This window comes from Salvelinus fontinalis, chromosome 17 (genome assembly GCF_029448725.1).
Source record: "Salvelinus fontinalis isolate EN_2023a chromosome 17, ASM2944872v1, whole genome shotgun sequence".
Lineage (NCBI taxonomy): Eukaryota > Metazoa > Chordata > Actinopteri > Salmoniformes > Salmonidae > Salvelinus > Salvelinus fontinalis.
The window spans coordinates 7,164,554-7,186,984 of NC_074681.1; the positions used below are offsets into that span (position 1 = coordinate 7,164,554).

Sequence of the window (22,431 nt, forward strand, 5' to 3'; positions counted from 1 at the left end):
ACTCCATCTCTGAGCTCTTCCTCTGTTTGACCATGGTCTACTCCATCTCTGAGACCTTCCTCTGTTTAACCATGGTCTACTCCATCTCTGAGACCTTCCACTGTTTGACCATGGTCTACTCCATCTCTGAGACCTTCCACTGTTTGACCATGGTCTACTCCATCTCTGAGCTCTTCCTCTGTTGGACCATGGTCTACTCCATCTCTGAGACCTTCCTCTGTTTGACCATGGTCTACTCCATCTCTGAGACCTTCCTCTGTTTGACCATGGTCTACTCCATCTCTGAGACCTTCCACTGTGTGACCATGGTCTACTCCATCTCTGAGCTCTTCCTCTGTTGGACCATGGTCTACTCCATCTCTGAGACCTTCCTCTGTTTGACCATGGTCTACTCCATCTCTGAGACCTTCCACTGTGTGGCCATGGTCTACTCCATCTCTGAGACCTTCCTCTGTGTGACCATGGTCTACTCCATCTCTGAGACCTTCCACTGTTGGACCATGGTCTACTCCATCTCTGAGACCTTCCTCTGTTTGACCATGGTCTACTCCATCTCTGAGACCTTCCTCTGTTTGACCATGGTCTACTCCATCTCTGAGCTCTTCCTCTGTTTGACCATGGTCTACTCCATCTCTGAGACCTTCCTCTGTTTGACCATGGTCTACTCCATCTCTGAGACCTTCCTCTGTTTGACCATGGTCTACTCCATCTCTGAGCTCTTCCTCTGTTTGACCATGGTCTACTCCATCTCTGAGCCCTTCCTCTGTTTGACCATGGTCTACTCCATCTCTGAGCCCTTCCTCTGTTTGACCATGGTCTACTCCATCTCTGAGACCTTCCACTCTTTGACCATGGTCTACTCCATCTCTGAGCTCTTCCTCTGTTTGACCATGGTCTACTCCATCTCTGAGACCTTCCACTGTTTGACCATGGTCTACTCCATCTCTGAGCTCTTCCACTGTGTGACCATGGTCTACTCCATCTCTGAGCTCTTCCTCTGTTTGACCATGGTCTACTCCATCTCTGAGACCTTCCTCTGTTTGACCATGGTCTACTCCATCTCTGAGACCTTCCTCTGTTTGACCATGGTCTACTCCATCTTTGAGCTCTTCCACTGTTGGACCATGGTCTACTCCATCTCTGAGACCTTCCTCTGTTTGACCATGGTCTACTCCATCTCTGAGCTCTTCCTCTGTGTGACCATGGTCTACTCCATCTTTGAGCTCTTCCACTGTTGGACCATGGTCTACTCCATCTCTGAGACCTTCCTCTGTGTGACCATGGTCTACTCCATCTTTGAGCTCTTCCACTGTTGGACCATGGTCTACTCCATCTATGAGACCTTCCTCTGTTTGACCATGGTCTACTCCATCTCTGAGACCTTCCTCTGTTTGACCATGGTCTACTCCATCTATGAGACCTTCCTCTGTTTGACCATGGTCTACTCCATCTCTGAGACCTTCCACTGTTTGACCATGGTCTACTCCATCTCTGAGACCTTTCTCTGTTTGACCATGGTCTACTCCATCTCTGAGACCTTCCTCTGTTTGACCATGGTCTACTCCATCTCTGAGCTCTTCCTCTGTTTGACCATGGTCTACTCCATCTATGAGACCTTCCTCTGTTTGACCATGGTCTACTCCATCTCTGATACCTTCCTCTGTTTGACCATGGTCTACTCCATCTCTGATACCTTCCTCTGTTTGACCATGGTCTACTCCATCTCTGAGACCTTCCTCTGTTTGACCATGGTCTACTCCATCTCTGAGACCTTCCACTGTTTGACCATGGTCTACTCCATCTCTGAGACCTTCCTCTGTTTGACCATGGTCTACTCCATCTCTGAGACCTTCCACTGTTTGACCATGGTCTACTCCATCTCTGAGACCTTCCTCTGTTGGACCATGGTCTACTCCATCTCTGAGACCTTCCACTGTGTGACCATGGTCTACTGCATCTTTGAGCTCTTCCACTGTGTGACCATGGTCTACTCCATCTCTGAGACCTTCCTCTGTGTGACCATGGTCTACTCCATCTCTGAGACCTTCCACTGTGTGACCATGGTCTACTCCATCTTTGAGCTCTTCCACTGTGTGACCATGGTCTACTCCATCTCTGAGACCTTCCTCTGTGTGACCATGGTCTACACCATCTCTGAGCTCTTCCTCTGTTTGACCATGGTCTACTCCATCTCTGAGACCTTCCACTGTGTGAACATGGTCTACTCCATCTCTGAGACCTTCCTCTGTTTGACCATGGTCTACTCCATCTCTGAGACCTTCCTCTGTTGGACCATGGTCTACTCCATCTCTGAGACCTTCCTCTGTGTGACCATGGTCTACTCCATCTCTGAGCTCTTCCTCTGTTGGACCATGGTCTACTCCATCTCTGAGCCCTTCCTCTGTTTGACCATGGTCTACTCCATCTCTGAGACCTTCCTCTGTTTGACCATGGTCTACTCCATCTCTGAGCTCTTCCTCTGTGTGACCATGGTCTACTCCATCTATGAGACCTTCCACTGTTTGACCATGGTCTACTCCATCTCTGAGACCTTCCTCTGTTTGACCATGGTCTACTCCATCTCTGAGACCTTCCACTGTGTGACCATGGTCTACTCCATCTCTGAGCTCTTCCTCTGTTGGACCATGGTCTACTCCATCTCTGAGACCTTCCTCTGTTGGACCATGGTCTACTCCATCTCTGAGACCTTCCTCTGTGTGACCATGGTCTACTCCATCTCTGAGACCTTCCTCTGTTTGACCATGGTCTACTCCATCTCTGAGCCCTTCCTCTGTTTGACCATGGTCTACTCCATCTCTGAGACCTTCCTCTGTGTGACCATGGTCTACTCCATCTCTGAGCCCTTCCTCTGTTTGACCATGGTCTACTCCATCTCTGAGCCCTTCCTCTGTGTGACCATGGTCTACTCCATCTATGAGACCTTCCACTGTGTGACCATGGTCTACTCCATCTCTGAGACCTTCCTCTGTGTGACCATGGTCTACTCCATCTCTGAGACCTTCCTCTGTTTGACCATGGTCTACTCCATCTCTGAGACCTTCCACTGTGTGACCATGGTCTACTCCATCTCTGAGACCTTCCTCTGTGTGACCATGGTCTACTCCATCTCTGAGACCTTCCACTGTGTGACCATGGTCTACTCCATCTCTGAGACCTTCCACTGTGTGACCATGGTCTACTCCATCTCTGAGACCTTCCTCTGTTTGACCATGGTCTACTCCATCTCTGAGACCTTCCTCTGTTTGACCATGGTCTACTCCATCTCTGAGCTCTTCCTCTGTTTGACCATGGTCTACTCCATCTCTGAGACCTTCCTCTGTTTGACCATGGTCTACTCCATCTCTGAGCCCTTCCTCTGTTTGACCATGGTCTACTCCATCTCTGAGCCCTTCCTCTGTGTGACCATGGTCTACTCCATCTCTGAGACCTTCCTCTGTTTGACCATGGTCTACTCCATCTCTGAGACCTTCCACTGTGTGACCATGGTCTACTCCATCTCTGAGACCTTCCTCTGTTTGACCATGGTCTACTCCATCTCTGAGACCTTCCTCTGTTTGACCATGGTCTACTCCATCTCTGAGACCTTCCACTGTGTGACCATGGTCTACTCCATCTCTGAGACCTTCCACTGTTTGACCATGGTCTACTCCATCTCTGAGACCTTCCACTGTTTGACCATGGTCTACTCCATCTCTGAGACCTTCCTCTGTGTGACCATGGTCTACTCCATCTCTGAGCCCTTCCTCTGTTGGACCATGGTCTACTCCATCTCTGAGCTCTTCCACTGTTGGACCATGGTCTACTCCATCTTTGAGCTCTTCCTCTGTTTGACCATGGTCTACTCCATCTCTGAGACCTTCCACTGTGTGACCATGGTCTACTCCATCTCTGAGACCTTCCTCTGTTTGACCATGGTCTACTCCATCTCTGAGACCTTCCTCTGTTTGACCATGGTCTACTCCATCTCTGAGACCTTCCACTGTGTGACCATGGTCTACTCCATCTCTGAGACCTTCCACTGTGTGACCATGGTCTACTCCATCTCTGAGACCTTCCACTGTGTGACCATGGTCTACTCCATCTCTGAGACCTTCCTCTGTTTGACCATGGTCTACTCCATCTCTGAGACCTTCCTCTGTTTGACCATGGTCTACTCCATCTCTGAGACCTTCCACTGTGTGACCATGGTCTACTCCATCTCTGAGACCTTCCTCTGTTTGACCATGGTCTACTCCATCTCTGAGACCTTCCTCTGTTTGACCATGGTCTACTCCATCTCTGAGCTCTTCCTCTGTTTGACCATGGTCTACTCCATCTCTGAGACCTTCCTCTGTTTGACCATGGTCTACTCCATCTCTGAGCCCTTCCTCTGTTTGACCATGGTCTACTCCATCTCTGAGCCCTTCCTCTGTGTGACCATGGTCTACTCCATCTCTGAGACCTTCCTCTGTTTGACCATGGTCTACTCCATCTCTGAGACCTTCCTCTGTTTGACCATGGTCTACTCCATCTCTGAGACCTTCCACTGTGTGACCATGGTCTACTCCATCTCTGAGACCTTCCACTGTTTGACCATGGTCTACTCCATCTCTGAGACCTTCCTCTGTGTGACCATGGTCTACTCCATCTCTGAGCCCTTCCTCTGTTGGACCATGGTCTACTCCATCTCTGAGCTCTTCCACTGTTGGACCATGGTCTACTCCATCTTTGAGCTCTTCCTCTGTTTGACCATGGTCTACTCCATCTCTGAGACCTTCCTCTGTGTGACCATGGTCTACTCCATCTCTGAGCTCTTCCTCTGTGTGACCATGGTCTACTCCATCTCTGAGACCTTCCTCTGTTTGACCATGGTCTACTCCATCTCTGAGACCTTCCACTGTGTGACCATGGTCTACTCCATCTCTGAGACCTTCCACTGTGTGACCATGGTCTACTCCATCTCTGAGCACTTCCACTGTTGGACCATGGTCTACTCCATCTCTGAGACCTTCCACTGTGTGACCATGGTCTACTCCATCTCTGAGCCCTTCCTCTGTTTGACCATGGTCTACTCCATCTCTGAGACCTTCCTCTGTTGGACCATGGTCTACTCCATCTCTGAGCTCTTCCTCTGTTTGACCATGGTCTACTCCATCTCTGAGCTCTTCCACTGTTTGACCATGGTCTACTCCATCTCTGAGACCTTCCACTGTGTGACCATGGTCTACTCCATCTCTGAGACCTTCCTCTGTTTGACCATGGTCTACTCCATCTCTGAGACCTTCCTCTGTTTGACCATGGTCTACTCCATCTCTGAGACCTTCCACTGTGTGACCATGGTCTACTCCATCTCTGAGACCTTCCTCTGTTTGACCATGGTCTACTCCATCTCTGAGACCTTCCTCTGTTTGACCATGGTCTACTCCATCTCTGAGCTCTTCCTCTGTTTGACCATGGTCTACTCCATCTCTGAGACCTTCCTCTGTTTGACCATGGTCTACTCCATCTCTGAGCCCTTCCTCTGTTTGACCATGGTCTACTCCATCTCTGAGCCCTTCCTCTGTTTGACCATGGTCTACTCCATCTCTGAGACCTTCCTCTGTTTGACCATGGTCTACTCCATCTCTGAGACCTTCCACTGTGTGACCATGGTCTACTCCATCTCTGAGACCTTCCTCTGTTTGACCATGGTCTACTCCATCTCTGAGACCTTCCTCTGTTTGACCATGGTCTACTCCATCTCTGAGACCTTCCACTGTGTGACCATGGTCTACTCCATCTCTGAGACCTTCCACTGTTTGACCATGGTCTACTCCATCTCTGAGACCTTCCTCTGTGTGACCATGGTCTACTCCATCTCTGAGCCCTTCCTCTGTTGGACCATGGTCTACTCCATCTCTGAGCTCTTCCACTGTTGGACCATGGTCTACTCCATCTTTGAGCTCTTCCTCTGTTTGACCATGGTCTACTCCATCTCTGAGACCTTCCTCTGTGTGACCATGGTCTACTCCATCTCTGAGCTCTTCCTCTGTGTGACCATGGTCTACTCCATCTCTGAGACCTTCCTCTGTTTGACCATGGTCTACTCCATCTCTGAGACCTTCCACTGTGTGACCATGGTCTACTCCATCTCTGAGACCTTCCACTGTGTGACCATGGTCTACTCCATCTCTGAGCACTTCCACTGTTGGACCATGGTCTACTCCATCTCTGAGACCTTCCACTGTGTGACCATGGTCTACTCCATCTCTGAGCCCTTCCTCTGTTTGACCATGGTCTACTCCATCTCTGAGACCTTCCTCTGTTGGACCATGGTCTACTCCATCTCTGAGCTCTTCCTCTGTTTGACCATGGTCTACTCCATCTCTGAGCTCTTCAACTGTTTGACCATGGTCTACTCCATCTCTGAGACCTTCCTCTGTTTGACCATGGTCTACTCCATCTCTGAGCCCTTCCTCTGTTTGACCATGGTCTACTCCATCTCTGAGACCTTCCTCTGTGTGACCATGGTCTACTCCATCTCTGAGACCTTCCTCTGTGTGACCATGGTCTACTCCATCTCTGAGACCTTCCACTGTGTGACCATGGTCTACTCCATCTCTGAGACCTTCCTCTGTTTGACCATGGTCTACTCCATCTCTGAGACCTTCCTCTGTTTGACCATGGTCTACTCCATCTCTGAGCTCTTCCTCTGTTTGACCATGGTCTACTCCATCTCTGAGACCTTCCTCTGTTTGACCATGGTCTACTCCATCTCTGAGCCCTTCCTCTGTTTGACCATGGTCTACTCCATCTCTGAGCCCTTCCTCTGTGTGACCATGGTCTACTCCATCTCTGAGACCTTCCTCTGTTTGACCATGGTCTACTCCATCTCTGAGACCTTCCACTGTGTGACCATGGTCTACTCCATCTCTGAGACCTTCCTCTGTTTGACCATGGTCTACTCCATCTCTGAGACCTTCCTCTGTTTGACCATGGTCTACTCCATCTCTGAGACCTTCCACTGTGTGACCATGGTCTACTCCATCTCTGAGACCTTCCACTGTTTGACCATGGTCTACTCCATCTCTGAGACCTTCCTCTGTGTGACCATGGTCTACTCAATCTCTGAGCCCTTCCTCTGTTGGACCATGGTCTACTCCATCTCTGAGCTCTTCCACTGTTGGACCATGGTCTACCTCATCTTTGAGCTCTTCCTCTGTTTGACCATGGTCTACTCCATCTCTGAGACCTTCCACTGTGTGACCATGGTCTACTCCATCTCTGAGACCTTCCTCTGTTTGACCATGGTCTACTCCATCTCTGAGACCTTCCTCTGTTTGACCATGGTCTACTCCATCTCTGAGACCTTCCACTGTGTGACCATGGTCTACTCCATCTCTGAGACCTTCCACTGTGTGACCATGGTCTACTCCATCTCTGAGACCTTCCACTGTGTGACCATGGTCTACTCCATCTCTGAGACCTTCCTCTGTTTGACCATGGTCTACTCCATCTCTGAGACCTTCCTCTGTTTGACCATGGTCTACTCCATCTCTGAGACCTTCCACTGTGTGACCATGGTCTACTCCATCTCTGAGACCTTCCTCTGTTTGACCATGGTCTACTCCATCTCTGAGCTCTTCCTCTGTTTGACCATGGTCTACTCCATCTCTGAGCTCTTCCTCTGTTTGACCATGGTCTACTCCATCTCTGAGACCTTCCTCTGTTTGACCATGGTCTACTCCATCTCTGAGCCCTTCCTCTGTTTGACCATGGTCTACTCCATCTCTGAGCCCTTCCTCTGTGTGACCATGGTCTACTCCATCTCTGAGACCTTCCTCTGTTTGACCATGGTCTACTCCATCTCTGAGACCTTCCACTGTGTGACCATGGTCTACTCCATCTCTGAGACCTTCCTCTGTTTGACCATGGTCTACTCCATCTCTGAGACCTTCCTCTGTTTGACCATGGTCTACTCCATCTCTGAGACCTTCCACTGTGTGACCATGGTCTACTCCATCTCTGAGACCTTCCACTGTTTGACCATGGTCTACTCCATCTCTGAGACCTTCCTCTGTGTGACCATGGTCTACTCCATCTCTGAGCCCTTCCTCTGTTGGACCATGGTCTACTCCATCTCTGAGCTCTTCCACTGTTGGACCATGGTCTACTCCATCTTTGAGCTCTTCCTCTGTTTGACCATGGTCTACTCCATCTCTGAGACCTTCCTCTGTGTGACCATGGTCTACTCCATCTCTGAGCTCTTCCTCTGTTTGACCATGGTCTACTCCATCTCTGAGACCTTCCTCTGTTTGACCATGGTCTACTCCATCTCTGAGACCTTCCACTGTGTGACCATGGTCTACTCCATCTCTGAGACCTTCCACTGTGTGACCATGGTCTACTCCATCTCTGAGACCTTCCTCTGTTTGACCATGGTCTACTCCATCTCTGAGCTCTTCCACTGTTGGACCATGGTCTACTCCATCTCTGAGACCTACCACTGTGTGACCATGGTCTACTCCATCTCTGAGCCCTTCCTCTGTTTGACCATGGTCTACTCCATCTCTGAGACCTTCCTCTGTTGGACCATGGTCTACTCCATCTCTGAGCTCTTCCTCTGTTTGACCATGGTCTACTCCATCTCTGAGCTCTTCCACTGTTTGACCATGGTCTACTCCATCTCTGAGACCTTCCTCTGTTTGACCATGGTCTACTCCATCTCTGAGCCCTTCCTCTGTTTGACCATGGTCTACTCCATCTCTGAGACCTTCCTCTGTTTGACCATGGTCTACTCCATCTCTGAGACCTTCCTCTGTTTGACCATGGTCTACTCCATCTCTGAGACCTTCCTCTGTTTGACCATGGTCTACTCCATCTCTGAGCCCTTCCTCTGTTTGACCATGGTCTACTCCATCTCTGAGACCTTCCTTTGTTTGACCATGGTCTACTCCATCTCTGAGACCTTCCACTGTTGGACCATGGTCTACTCCATCTCTGAGACCTTCCTCTGTGTGACCATGGTCTACTCCATCTCTGAGACCTTCCTCTGTTTGACCATGGTCTACTCCATCTCTGAGACCTTCCACTGTGTGACCATGGTCTACTCCATCTCTGAGACCTTCCTCTGTTTGACCATGGTCTACTCCATCTCTGAGACCTTCCTCTGTTGGACCATGGTCTACTCCATCTCTGAGACCTTCCTCTGTGTGACCATGGTCTACTCCATCTCTGAGCCCTTCCACTGTGTGACCATGGTCTATTCCATCTCTGAGACCTTCCTCTGTTTGACCATGGTCTACTCCATCTCTGAGACCTTCCTCTGTTTGACCATGGTCTACTCCATCTCTGAGACCTTCCTCTGTTTGACCATGGTCTACTCCATCTCTGAGACCTTCCTCTGTTTGACCATGGTCTACTCCATCTCTGAGACCTTCCTCTGTTTGACCATGGTCTACTCCATCTCTGAGACCTTCCTCTGTGTGACCATGGTCTACTCCATCTCTGAGACCTTCCTCTGTTTGACCATGGTCTACTCCATCTCTGAGACCTTCCTCTGTGTGACCATGGTCTACTCCATCTCTGAGACCTTCCACTGTTGGACCATGGTCTACTCCATGTAGATCCATCCATTTCGTTCCATCTATTAGCAGTTAGCAGCATGTGGACCATCCAACTGTCTTTGGTCCTTGCAGTTGTCCATGACAGATAACTAGAGAAGGACTGTGGATCCTCCCTGAAGGACTCTGTTCTGTATGGACCAGTACCAGTTGGACCAGTACCAGTATCTGACCAGTACCAGTTGGACCAGTATCTGACCAGGACCAGTTGGACCAGTACCAGTTGGACCAGTATCTGACCAGGACCAGTTGGACCAGTACCAGTTGGACCAGTATCTGACCAGGACCAGTTGGACCAGTACCAGTTGGACCAGTATCTGACCAGGACCAGTTGGACCAGTACCAGTTGGACCAGTATCTGACCAGGACCAGTTGGACCAGTACCAGTTGGACCAGTACCAGTTGGATCAGTATCTGACCAGTACCAGTATCTCTCTAGTTGGACCAGTACCAGTTGGACCAGTACCAGTATCTCTCTAGTTGGACCAGTACCAGTTGGACCAGTACCAGTTGGACCAGTACCAGTGTCTGACCATTACCAGTTGGACCAGTACCAGTATCTGACCATTACCAGTTGGATCAGTACCAGTATCTGACCAGTACCAGTTGGACCAGTACCAGTATCTGACCAGTACCAGTTGGACCAGTACCAGTTGGACCAGTACCAGTATCTGACCAGTACCAGTATCTGACCAGTACCAGTTGGACCAGTATCTCTCCAGTTGGACCAGTACCAGTATCTGACCAGTACCAGTTGGACCAGTACCAGTATCTGACCAGTACCAGTTGGACCAGTACCAGTTGGACCAGTATCTGACCAGTACCAGTTGGACCAGTATCTGACTTGTTGGACCAATACCAGTTGGACCAGTATCTCTCCAGTTGGACCAGTACCAGTTGGACCAGTACCAGTTGTGGTCAGAAGGCTTTGGACCATCCCATACGGTCCAGCCTGCTCCAGTCCAGTCCTCAGTCCATCTGAGCTGCATCTCTCCATAGACGCCCAGCGATCACCATCCCAGTGCCTCTCCCAGTCACCGGTCACGTATTCTGATCCTGACCTTCTCCGTCTCCCCCTGCGTGCGGTTAGCGGGGGTTTAGCGGGGGTCAGTGGGTTCAGCAGGGTCAGCGGTTAGCAGGGATCAGCTGTTAGTGGGGTCAGCGGTTAGCGGGGGTCAGCGGTTAGCGGAGGTCAGTGGAGTGGTTAGCGGAGGTCAGTGGAGTGGTTAGCGGAGGTCAGTGGAGTGGTTAGCGGAGGTCAGTGGAGTGGTTAGCGGAGGTCAGTGGAGTGGTTAGCGGAGGTCAGTGGTTAGCGGGGGTCAGTGGTTAGCGGGGGTCAGTGGATAGCGGGGGTCAGCGGTTAGCGGAGGTCAGTGGAGTGGTTAGCGGAGGTCAGTGGTTAGCGGGGGTCAGTGGTTAGCGGAGATCAGTGGAGTGGAGTGGTTAGCGGAGGTCAGTGGTTAGCGGGGGTCAGTGGTTAGCGGAGGTCAGTGGTTAGCGGAGGTCAGTGGAGTGGTTAGCGGAGATCAGTGGTTAGCGGGGGTCAGTGGTTAGCGGAGGTCAGTGGTTAGCGGAGGTCAGTGGAGTGGTTAGCGGAGGTCAGTGGTTAGCGGAGATCAGTGGTTAGCGGGGGTCAGTGGTTAGCGGAGGTCAGTGGTTAGCGGGGGTCAGTGGTTAGCGGAGATCAGTAGAGTGGTTAGCGGAGGTCAGTGGTTAGCGGGGGTCAGTGGTTAGCGGAGATCAGTAGAGTGGTTAGCGGAGGTCAGTGGTTAGCGGGGGTCAGTGGTTAGCGGGGGTCAGTGGTTAGCGGGGGTCAGTGGTTAGCGGAGATCAGTGGTTAGCGGGGGTCAGTGGTTAGCGGAGGTCAGTGGTTAGCGGGGGTCAGTGGTTAGCGGAGGTCAGTGGAGTGGTTAGTGGAGGTCAGTGGTTAGCGGGGGTCAGTGGTTAGCGGGGGTCAGTGGTTAGCGGGGGTCAGTGGTTAGCGGAGATCAGTAGAGTGGTTAGCGGAGGTCAGTGGTTAGCGGGGGTCAGTGGTTAGCGGAGGTCAGTGGTTGGCGGAGGTCAGTGGTTAGCGGAGGTCAGTGGAGTGGTTAGTGGAGGTCAGTGGTTAGCGGGGGTCAGTGGTTAGCGGGGGTCAGTGGTTAGCGGGGGTCAGTGGTTAGCGGAGATCAGTAGAGTGGTTAGCGGAGGTCAGTGGTTAGCGGGGGTCAGTGGTTAGCGGAGGTCAGTGGATAGCGGGGGTCAGTGGTTAGCGGAGGTCAGTGGTTAGCGGGGGTCAGTGGTTAGCGGGGGTCAGTGGTTAGCGGAGGTCAGTGGTTAGCGGGGGTCAGTGGTTAGCGGGGGTCAGTGGTTAGCGGAGGTCAGTGGTTAGCGGAGGTAAGTGGTTAGCGGAGGTCAGTGGATAGCGGGGGTCAGTGGTTAGCGGGGGTCAGTGGTTAGCGGAGGTCAGTGGATAGCGGGGGTCAGTGGTTAGCAGGGGTCAGTGGTTAGCAGGGGTCAGTGGTTAGCGGAGGTCAGTGGTTAGCAGGGGTCAGTGGGGGTCAGCGGTTAGCGGGGGTCAGCGGTTAGCGGTGGTCAGCGACGGGGGTCAGCGGCGGGGGTTCCCAGTCAGGCTGGTAGAAGTGGATGTTGAAGGTGCGAGCCCAGCTGGTGAAGACCCTCTTCTCCGTGATAAAGCGGTGATGGCTGCCCCTGCGGTCTCGCTCATGGCTGATGTACATGGCACACTCCTCTGGACCGAGGGGCTCGTAGTAGTGGTAGGGGGAGGGGGAGGACGGGGGCTGGGGCTCTCTAGGAGGGGAACAGGAACACAGGATAGATTATTTGAGAGAGAGAGAGAGAGAGAGAGAGAGAGAGAGAGAGAGAGAGAGAGAGAGATAGGGAGAGAGAGAGAGAGATATAGGGAGAGAGAGAGAGAGAGATATAGAGAGAGAGAGAGAGAGATATAGGGAGAGAGAGAGAGAGAGAGAGAGAGAGAGAGAGAGAGAGAGAGAGAGATAGGGAGAGAGAGAGAGAGAGAGAGAGAGAGAGAGAGAGAGATAGGGAGAGAGAGAGAGAGAGAGAGAGAGAGATATAGGGAGAGAGAGAGAGATATAGGGAGAGAGAGAGAGAAAGAGATATAGGGAGAGAGAGAGAGAGATATAGGGAGAGAGAGAGAGAGATCAGGTCAGATCTCACCTGCAGTGGTCAGGAGCCACCATGCCATAGACATTGATCCGGTCACACAGCTCCAGAGCTATGGTCATAGTGAACCAACCAGTACTCAACCACGAGTTGGAGATACGCCTGGAGGAGGGGGAGGGAGGGAGAGAAAAGGGTGGGGTGGGGTAGAGAGATAGGGGAGGCGGGGAGGACGGGGAGGTGGAATGAGGTTATAGAAGATACCTGATTATCTGGCATAGGTAATCAGTAACTCCCATGTCCATGTGAACTCATCCACCAGACCTCTCTCTCTCTCACACTCTCACACTCTCACACTCACTCACTCACTCACTCACTCACTCACTCACTCACTCACTCACTCACTCACTCACTCACCCAATCCAATCCAATCCAATGGGCTTTATTGGCATAGGAAACATATGTTTAAATTGCCAAAGCAATTGAAATAGATAAAAGAAAAGTGAAATCAACAATAAAAGAATTGCGGTAATAATCTCTGCAGCACTCCACCAATCAGGTCTTTATGGTGAGTGGCCAGACGGAAGCCACTCCACCAATCAGGGCTTTATGGTGAGTGCCCAGACGGAAGCCACTCCACCAATCAGGCCTTTATGGTAGAGTGGCCAGAAGGAAGCCACTCCTTAGTAAAAGGCACATGACAGCCCGCTTGGAGTTTGCCAAAAGGCACCCAAAGGACTCTGACCATGAGGAACTAGATTCACTGGTCTGATGAAACCAAGATTAATATCTTTGGCCTGAATGCCAAGCGTCACGTCTACAGGAAACCTGTGGCTTTAGATAAATGTATTTAAAACCCTCTTGAAGGAATACTCCATGAGGAAATCTGCTGGCCGGCAAATGGAAGGGTTTTCAGTGGTTGAATTACAGTTATTCAAGGGAACCACGTCTGAGAAGTACGCAGGAGAGGCCTACATTTCCTACGACTGAATCGGGCGCTAAATCCTCTCCAAAGGGATTTTCCTGGTGGTGTCTGAAGGGAGCCTGGTGTAATCAGGACTTGTGTCCCCAATGGCCCCCCTATTCCCTATATAGTGTACTATATTTGACCAGAGATCTATGAGCCCTGGTCAAATGTAGTGCACTATGTAGGGAAGAGGGTGCCATTTAATCAGATAGGATCCCAGCAGCAGACAGACTCCCAGAGCCACGCCTCAGAGCGAGAGAGAGAGGGAAACAAAGCCTGTCATGCTTTTTGTTTTGTTCAGTATCAATATGTAGAGATTCAGAATGGAGCACACTATGAACGAGCGAGATGCCTAACTGCCCCCACTATCTGAGGACAACACATCTGCCATGCAGATCTCAACACTGGGGCCCCTCAGGGGTGTGTACTTAGTCCCCTCCGGTACTCCCTGTTCACCCATTATTGCGTGGCCAAACATGACTCCAACACCATCTTTAAGTTTGCTAAAGACACAACAGTGGTAGGCCTGATCACCGACAACGATGAGACAGCCTATAGGGAGGAGGTCAGAGACCTGGCCGTGTGGTGCCAGGACAACAACCTCTCCCTCAACGATGAGACAGCCTATAGGGAGGAGGTCAGAGACCTGGCCGTGTGGTGCCAGGACAACAACCTCTCCCTCAACGATGAGACAGCCTATAGGGAGGAGGTCAGAGACCTGGCCGTGTGGTGCCAGGACAACAACCTCTCCCTCAACGACGAGACAGCCTATAGGGAGGAGGTCAGAGACCTGGCAGTGTGGTGCCAGGACAACAACCTCTCCCTCAATGTGAGCAAGAAGAAGGAGGGGATCGAGGAAAAGGCAGGACGAACAGGTTCCCATTAATATCGACGGGGCTGTAGTGACCACCGACTATGATGAGGCAGCCTATAGGTCAGAAAGGAGGTCAGAGACCTGGCCGTGTGGTGCCAGGACAACGACCTCTCCCTCAACGATGAGACGGCCTCTAGGGAGGAGGTCAGCGAACTGCGAACTGGCAGTGTGGTGCCTTTCTGTCAATGTGAGCAAGACAAAGGAGATGATCGTGGACTATATGAAAAGGAAGGCCGAAGAGGCCTCTATGGGACTGAAGTGGAGCGGGTCGAGAGTTTCACGTTCCTTGGTGTCCACATCACCAACAAACTATCATGGTCCAAACACACCAAGACAGTTGTGAAGAGGTCATGACAACACATTTTCCCCCTCAGGAGACTGACAAGATTGGGCATGGGTCCCCAGGTCCTAAAAAGTTATACAGCTGCACCATCGAGAGCATCCTGACCGGTTGTAACACCCTGTATATAGCCTCCACATTGACTCTGTACCGGTACCCCCTGTATATAGCCTCCACATTGACTCTGTACCGTAACACCCTGTATATAGCCTCCACATTGACTCTGTACCGGTACCCCCTGTATATAGCCTCCACATTGACTCTGTACCGGTACCCCCTGTATATAGCCTCCACATTGACTCTGTACCGTAACACCCTGTATATAGCCTCCACATTGACTCTGTACCGTAACACCCTGTATATAGCCTCCACATTGACTCTGTACCGGTACCCCCTGTATATAGCCTCCACATTGACTCTGTACCGTAACACCCTGTATATAGCCTCCACATTGACTCTGTACCGGTACCCCCTGTATATAGCCTCCACATTGACTCTGTACCGTAACACCCTGTATATAGCCTCCACATTGACTCTGTACCGGTACCCCCTGTATATAGCCTCCACATTGACTCTGTACCATAACACCCTGTATATAGCCTCCACATTGACTCTGTACCGTAACACCCTGTATATATCCTCCACATTGACTCTGTACCAGTACCCCCTGTATATAGCCTCCACATTGACTCTGTACCGTAACACCCTGTATATAGCCTCCACATTGACTCTGTACCGGTACCCCCTGTATATAGCCTCCACATTGACTCTGTACCGGTACCCCCTGTATATAGCCTCCACATTGACTCTGTACCGGTACCCCCTGTATATAGCCTCCACATTGACTCTGTACCGGTACCCCCTGTATATAGCCTCCACATTGACTCTGTACCGGTACCCCCTGTATATAGCCTCCACATTGACTCTGTACCGGTGCCCCCTGTATATAGCCTCCACATTGACTCTGTACCGGTACCCCCTGTATATAGTCTCCACATTGACTCTGTACCGGTACCCCCTGTATATAGCCTCGACATTGACTCTGTACCGGTACCCCATGTATATAGCCTCCACATTGACTCTGTACCGGTACCCCCTGTATATAGCCTCCACATTGACTCTGTACCGGTACCCCCCTGTATATAGCCTCCACATTGACTCTGTACCGGTACCCCCTGTATATAGCCTCCACATTGACTCTGTACCTGTACACCCCTGTATATAGCCTCCACATTGACTCTGTACCGGTACCCCCTGTATATAGCCTCCACATTGACTCTGTACCGGTACCCCCTGTATATAGCCTCCACATTGACTCTGTACCGGTACCCCCTGTATATAGCCTCCACATTGACTCTGTACCGGTACCCCCTGTATATAGCCTCCACATTGACTCTGTACCGTAACACCCTGTATATAGCCTCCACATTGACTCTGTACCGTAACACCCTGTATATAGTCTCCACATTGACTCTGTACCGGTACCCCCTGTATATAGCCTCCACATTGACTCTGTACCGTAACACCCTGTATATAGCCTCCACATTGACTCTGTACCGGTACCCCCTGTATATAGCCTCCACATTGACTCTGTACCGGTACCCCCTGTATATAGCCTCCACATTGACTCTGTACCGGTACCCCCTGTATATAGCCTCCACATTGACTCTGTACCGGTACACCCTGTATATAGTCTCCACATTGACTCTGTACCGTAACACCCTGTATATAGCCTCCACATGGACTCTGTACCGGTACCCCCCTGTATATAGCCTCCACATTGACTCTGTACCGTAACACCCTGTATATAGCCTCCACATTGACTCTGTACCGGTACCCCTGTATATAGCCTCCACATTGACTCTGTACCGTAACACCCTGTATATAGCCTCCACATTGACTCTGTACCGTAACACCCTGTATATAGCCTCCACATTGACTCTGTACCGGTACCCCCTGTATATAGCCTCCACATTGACTCTGTACCGGTACCTCCTGTATATAGCCTCCACATTGACTCTGTACTGTAACACCCTGTATATAGTCTCCACATTGACTCTGTACCGGTACCCCCTGTATATAGCCTCCACATTGACTCTGTACCGGTACCTCCTGTATATAGCCTCCACATTGACTCTGTACCGTAACACCCTGTATATAGCCTCCACATTGACTCTGTACCGGTACTCCCTGTATATAGACTCCACATTGACTCTGTACCAGTACCCCCTGTATATAGCCTCCACATTGACTCTGTACCGTAACACCCTGTATATAGCCTCCACATTGACTCTGTACCAGTACCCCCTGTATATAGCCTCCACATTGACTCTGTACCATAATACCCTGTATATAGCCTCCACATTGACTCTGTACCGTAACACCCTGTATATAGCCTCCACATTGACTCTGTACCGGTACCCCCTGTATATAGCCTCCACATTGACTCTGTACCGTAACACCCTGTATATAGCCTCCACATTGACTCTGTACCGTAACACCCTGTATATAGCCTCCACATTGACTCTGTACCGGTACTCCCTGTATATAGCCTCCACATTGACTCTGTACCAGTACCCCCTGTATATAGCCTCCACATTGACTCTGTACCATAATACCCTGTATATAGCCTCCACATTGACTCTGTACCGTAACACCCTGTATATAGCCTCCACATTGACTCTGTACCGGTACCCCCTGTATATAGCCTCCACATTGACTCTGTACCGTAACACCCTGTATATAGCCTCCACATTGACTCTGTACCGGTACCCCCTGTATATAGCCTCCACATTGACTCTGTACCGGTACCCCCTGTATATAGCCTCCACATTGACTCTGTACCGTAACACCCTGTATATAGCCTCCACATTGACTCTGTACCGGTACCCCCTGTATATAGCCTCCACATTGACTCTGTACCGGTACCCCCTGTATATAGCCTCCACATTGACTCTGTACCGGTACCCCCTGTATATAGCCTCCACATTGACTCTGTACCGTAATACCCTGTATATAGCCTCCACATTGACTCTGTACCGTAACACCCTGTATATAGCCTCCACATTGACTCTGTACCGGTACCCCCTGTATATAGCCTCCACATTGACTCTGTACCGTAACACCCTGTATATAGCCTCCACATTGACTCTGTACCGGTACCCCCTGTATATAGCCTCCACATTGACTCTGTACCGGTACCCCCTGTATATAGCCTCCACATTGACTCTGTACCGTAACACCCTGTATATAGCCTCCACATTGACTCTGTACCGGTACCCCCTGTATATAGCCTCCACATTGACTCTGTACCGGTACCCCCTGTATATAGCCTCCACATTGACTCTGTACCGGTACCCCCTGTATATAGCCTCCACATTGACTCTGTACCGTAATACCCTGTATATAGCCTCCACATTGACTCTGTACCGTAACACCCTGTATATAGCCTCCACATTGACTCTGTACCGTAACACCCTGTATATAGCCTCCACATTGACTCTGTACCGTAACACCCTGTATATAGCCTCCACATTGACTCTGTACCGGTACCCCCTGTATATAGCCTCCACATTGACTCTGTACCGGTACCCCCTGTATATAGCCTCCACATTGACTCTGTACCGTAACACCCTGTATATAGCCTCCACATTGACTCTGTACCGGTACCCCCTGTATATAGCCTCCACATTGACTCTGTACCGGTACCCCCTGTATATAGCCTCCACATTGACTCTGTACCGGTACCCCCTGTATATAGCCTCCACATTGACTCTGTACCGGTACCCCCTGTATATAGCCTCCACATTGACTCTGTACCGGTACCCCCTGTATATAGCCTCCACATTGACTCTGTACCGTAATACCCTGTATATAGCCTCCACATTGACTCTGTACCGTAACACCCTGTATATAGCCTCCACATTGACTCTGTACCGGTACCCCCTGTATATAGCCTCCACATTGACTCTGTACCGTAACACCCTGTATATAGCCTCCACATTGACTCTGTACCGGTACCCCCTGTATATAGCCTCCACATTGACTCTGTACCGGTACCCCCTGTATATAGCCTCCACATTGACTCTGTACCGTAACACCCTGTATATAGCCTCCACATTGACTCTGTACCGGTACCCCCTGTATATAGCCTCCACATTGACTCTGTACCGGTACCCCCTGTATATAGCCTCCACATTGACTCTGTACCGGTACCCCCTGTATATAGCCTCCACATTGACTCTGTACCGTAATACCCTGTATATAGCCTCCACATTGACTCTGTACCGTAACACCCTGTATATAGCCTCCACATTGACTCTGTACCGTAACCCCCTGTATATAGCCTCCACATTGACTCTGTACCGTAACACCCTGTATATAGCCTCCACATTGACTCTGTACCGGTACCCCCTGTATATAGCCTCCACATTGACTCTGTACCGGTACCCCCTGTATATAGCCTCCACATTGACTCTGTACCGTAACACCCTGTATATAGCCTCCACATTGACTCTGTACCGGTACCCCCTGTATATAGCCTCCACATTGACTCTGTACCGGTACCCCCTGTATATAGCCTCCACATTGACTCTGTACCGGTACCCCCTGTATATAGCCTCCACATTGACTCTGTACCGTAATACCCTGTATATAGCCTCCACATTGACTCTGTACCGTAACACCCTGTATATAGCCTCCACATTGACTCTGTACCGTAACACCCTGTATATAGCCTCCACATTGACTCTGTACCGTAACACCCTGTATATAGCCTCCACATTGACTCTGTACCGGTACACCCTGTATATAGTCTCCACATTGACTCTGTACCGGTACCCCCTGTATATAGCCTCCACATTGACTCTGTACCGGTACCCCCTGTATATAGCCTCCACATTGACTCTGTACCGGTACCCCCTGTATATAGCCTCCACATTGACTCTGTACCGGTACCCCCTGTATATAGCCTCCACATTGACTCTGTACCGTAATACCCTGTATATAGCCTCCACATTGACTCTGTACCGTAACACCCTGTATATAGCCTCCACATTGACTCTGTACCGTAACACCCTGTATATAGCCTCCACATTGACTCTGTACCGTAACACCCTGTATATAGCCTCCACATTGACTCTGTACCGGTACACCCTGTATATAGTCTCCACATTGACTCTGTACCGGTACCCCCTGTATATAGCCTCCACATTGACTCTGTACCGGTACCCCCTATATATAGCCTCCACATTGACTCTGTACCGGTACCCCCTATATATAGCCTCCACATTGACTCTGTACCAGTACCCCCTGTATATAGCCTCCACATTGACTCTGTACCGGTACCCCCTATATATAGCCTCCACATTGACTCTGTACCGGTACCCCCTGTATATAGCCTCCACATTGACTCTGTACCGTAACACCCTGTATATAGCCTCATTACTACCTGGTACCCCCTGTATATAGCCTCCACATTGACTCTGTACCGGTACCCCCTGTATATAGCCTCCACATTGACTCTGTACCGTAACACCCTGTATATAGCCTCCACATTGACTCTGTACCGGTACCCCCTGTATATAGTCTCCACATTGACTCTGTACCGTAACACCCTGTATATAGCCTCCACATTGACTCTGTACCGGTACCCCCTGTATATAGTGTTACGTTCCCCAGTTTCTGTGTTCTGTTTTGTATTTTAGTGTGTTTGTTTCAGGAGATGGCTTCCTGAAGTACTCCCCAACCAGCTGATTGGTCAACCCCAGGCTAATTGGTGATTGGAGCTGACCCCGCCCCCTCGTCAAGAAGCAGCTGACTCTAATCACCATTGCCACCTGAAGATAAAAGCCAGTGTTCTGCCCAGAGAGGAGATGAGATTTGGAGAGAGGAGAGAGATGAGATAAGGAGTAGAGATTTGGAGATTGAGAGAGGGGCGAGAGATGAGATAAGGAGTAGAGATTTGGAGATTGAGAGAGAGAAATTAGATTGTGATATAGTGTTGGTTGTGTATCAGAAAGTGTGGTATGTACTGTTGTTGTTGGTAGCAGTTTTTCTATGTCCTGTGTTTGTGAGTGTTTGTGAAATCGTTAAAAATTACTCTGTTTCGTTTGTTCCCAGGGGGGAAGGAGAAGGCACTTTGGGAGTGCTTAGGCAAGAGGCCCGAGGGCATACATATACCCGTAGTATATTTACTGTCTAGGCACACTAGGTAAGACCTGGGCGGACCACCCCCTGTATTTTGGTTAGGGCACCAGGCGGTGTTAAGTTAGGTAAGTTAAGTGGGTAGGCAGGTTAGATAGGAGAGGGGGAACTTTGATATTTACTTTCTTTGCTTTGGTTCCGTCCAGCCCCTTTTCCCCATATTACCGTGTAAGAAAATAAATTCTAGTAAACGGTAAATTCTGCTTTTGTGTCATCCTTACTCGCACCTACAGTCCATACCTCTTGCACTTCAGAGAGTTGAGTTGTAGCAGGGAGTTGCGTTCCCTCTTCTCAGAGGCGTGCGTAACAATAGCCTCCACATTGACTCTGTACCGTAACACCCTGTATATAGCCTCATTACTACCTGGTACCTCCTGTATATAGCCTCCACATTGACTCTGTACCGGTACCTCCTGTATATAGCCTCATTATTATGTACATTTACTTTTTGATTGAAAAGATTTATTTCCTTTAGTTTATTTAGTAAATATATTAGTAACGCAATTTCTTAAACTGCATTGTTGGTTAAGGGCTTGTGAGTAAGCATTTCACTGAGAGGTCTACTACACCTGTTGTATTCAGCATTTCACTGTGAGGTCTACTCCACCTGTTGTATTCAGCATTTCACTGTGAGGTCTATTACACCTGTTGTATTCAGCATTTCACTGTAAGGTCTACTACACCTGTTGTATTCAGCATTTCACTGTGAGGTCTACTACACCTGTTGTATTCAGCATTTCACTGTGAGGTCTACTACACCTGTTGTATTCAGCATTTCACTGTGAGGTCTACTACACCTGTTGTATTCAGCATTTCACTGTGAGGTCTACTACACCTGTTGTATTCAGCGTTTCACTGTGAGGTCTACTACACCTTTTGTATTCAGCATTTCAGTGTGAGGTCTACTACACCTGTTGTATTCAGCATTTCACTGTGAGGTCTACAACACCTGTTGTATTCAGCATTTCACTGTGAGGTCTACTACACCTGTTGTATTCAGCATTTCACTGTGAGGTCTACTACACCTGTTGTATTCAGCATTTCACTGTGAGGTCTACTACACCTGTTGTATTCAGCATTTCACTGTGAGGTCTACTACACCTGTTGTATTCAGCATTTCACTGTGAGGTCTACTACACCTGTTGTATTCAGCATTTCACTGTGAGGTCTACTACACCTGTTGTATTCAGCATTTCACTGTGAGGTCTACAACACCTGTTGTATTCAGCATTTCACTGTGAGGTCTACTACACCTGTTGTATTCAGCATTTCACTGTGAGGTCTACAACACCTGTTGTATTCAGCATTTCACTGTGAGGTCTAC

The 22,431-nt window shown here is 49.9% G+C and overlaps 1 protein-coding gene across 1 annotated transcript in view; it reads right to left on the reverse strand.

Moving 5' to 3' along the window:
- Positions 1–11,860: 11,860 nt before the first annotated feature.
- The window catches only part of LOC129813653 (alpha-N-acetylgalactosaminide alpha-2,6-sialyltransferase 5-like), an 84,649-nt gene continuing 74,078 nt past the window's right edge, over positions 11,861–22,431 (reverse strand). The window contains exons 5-6 of the mRNA XM_055866027.1: positions 12,780–12,887; positions 11,861–12,392 (exon numbers count right to left, since the gene is read on the reverse strand). Coding sequence (XP_055722002.1) covers positions 12,167–12,392; positions 12,780–12,887 — 334 coding nt within the window. The 3' untranslated portion in view covers positions 11,861–12,166. The remainder of the gene's footprint in view (positions 12,393–12,779; positions 12,888–22,431) is intronic.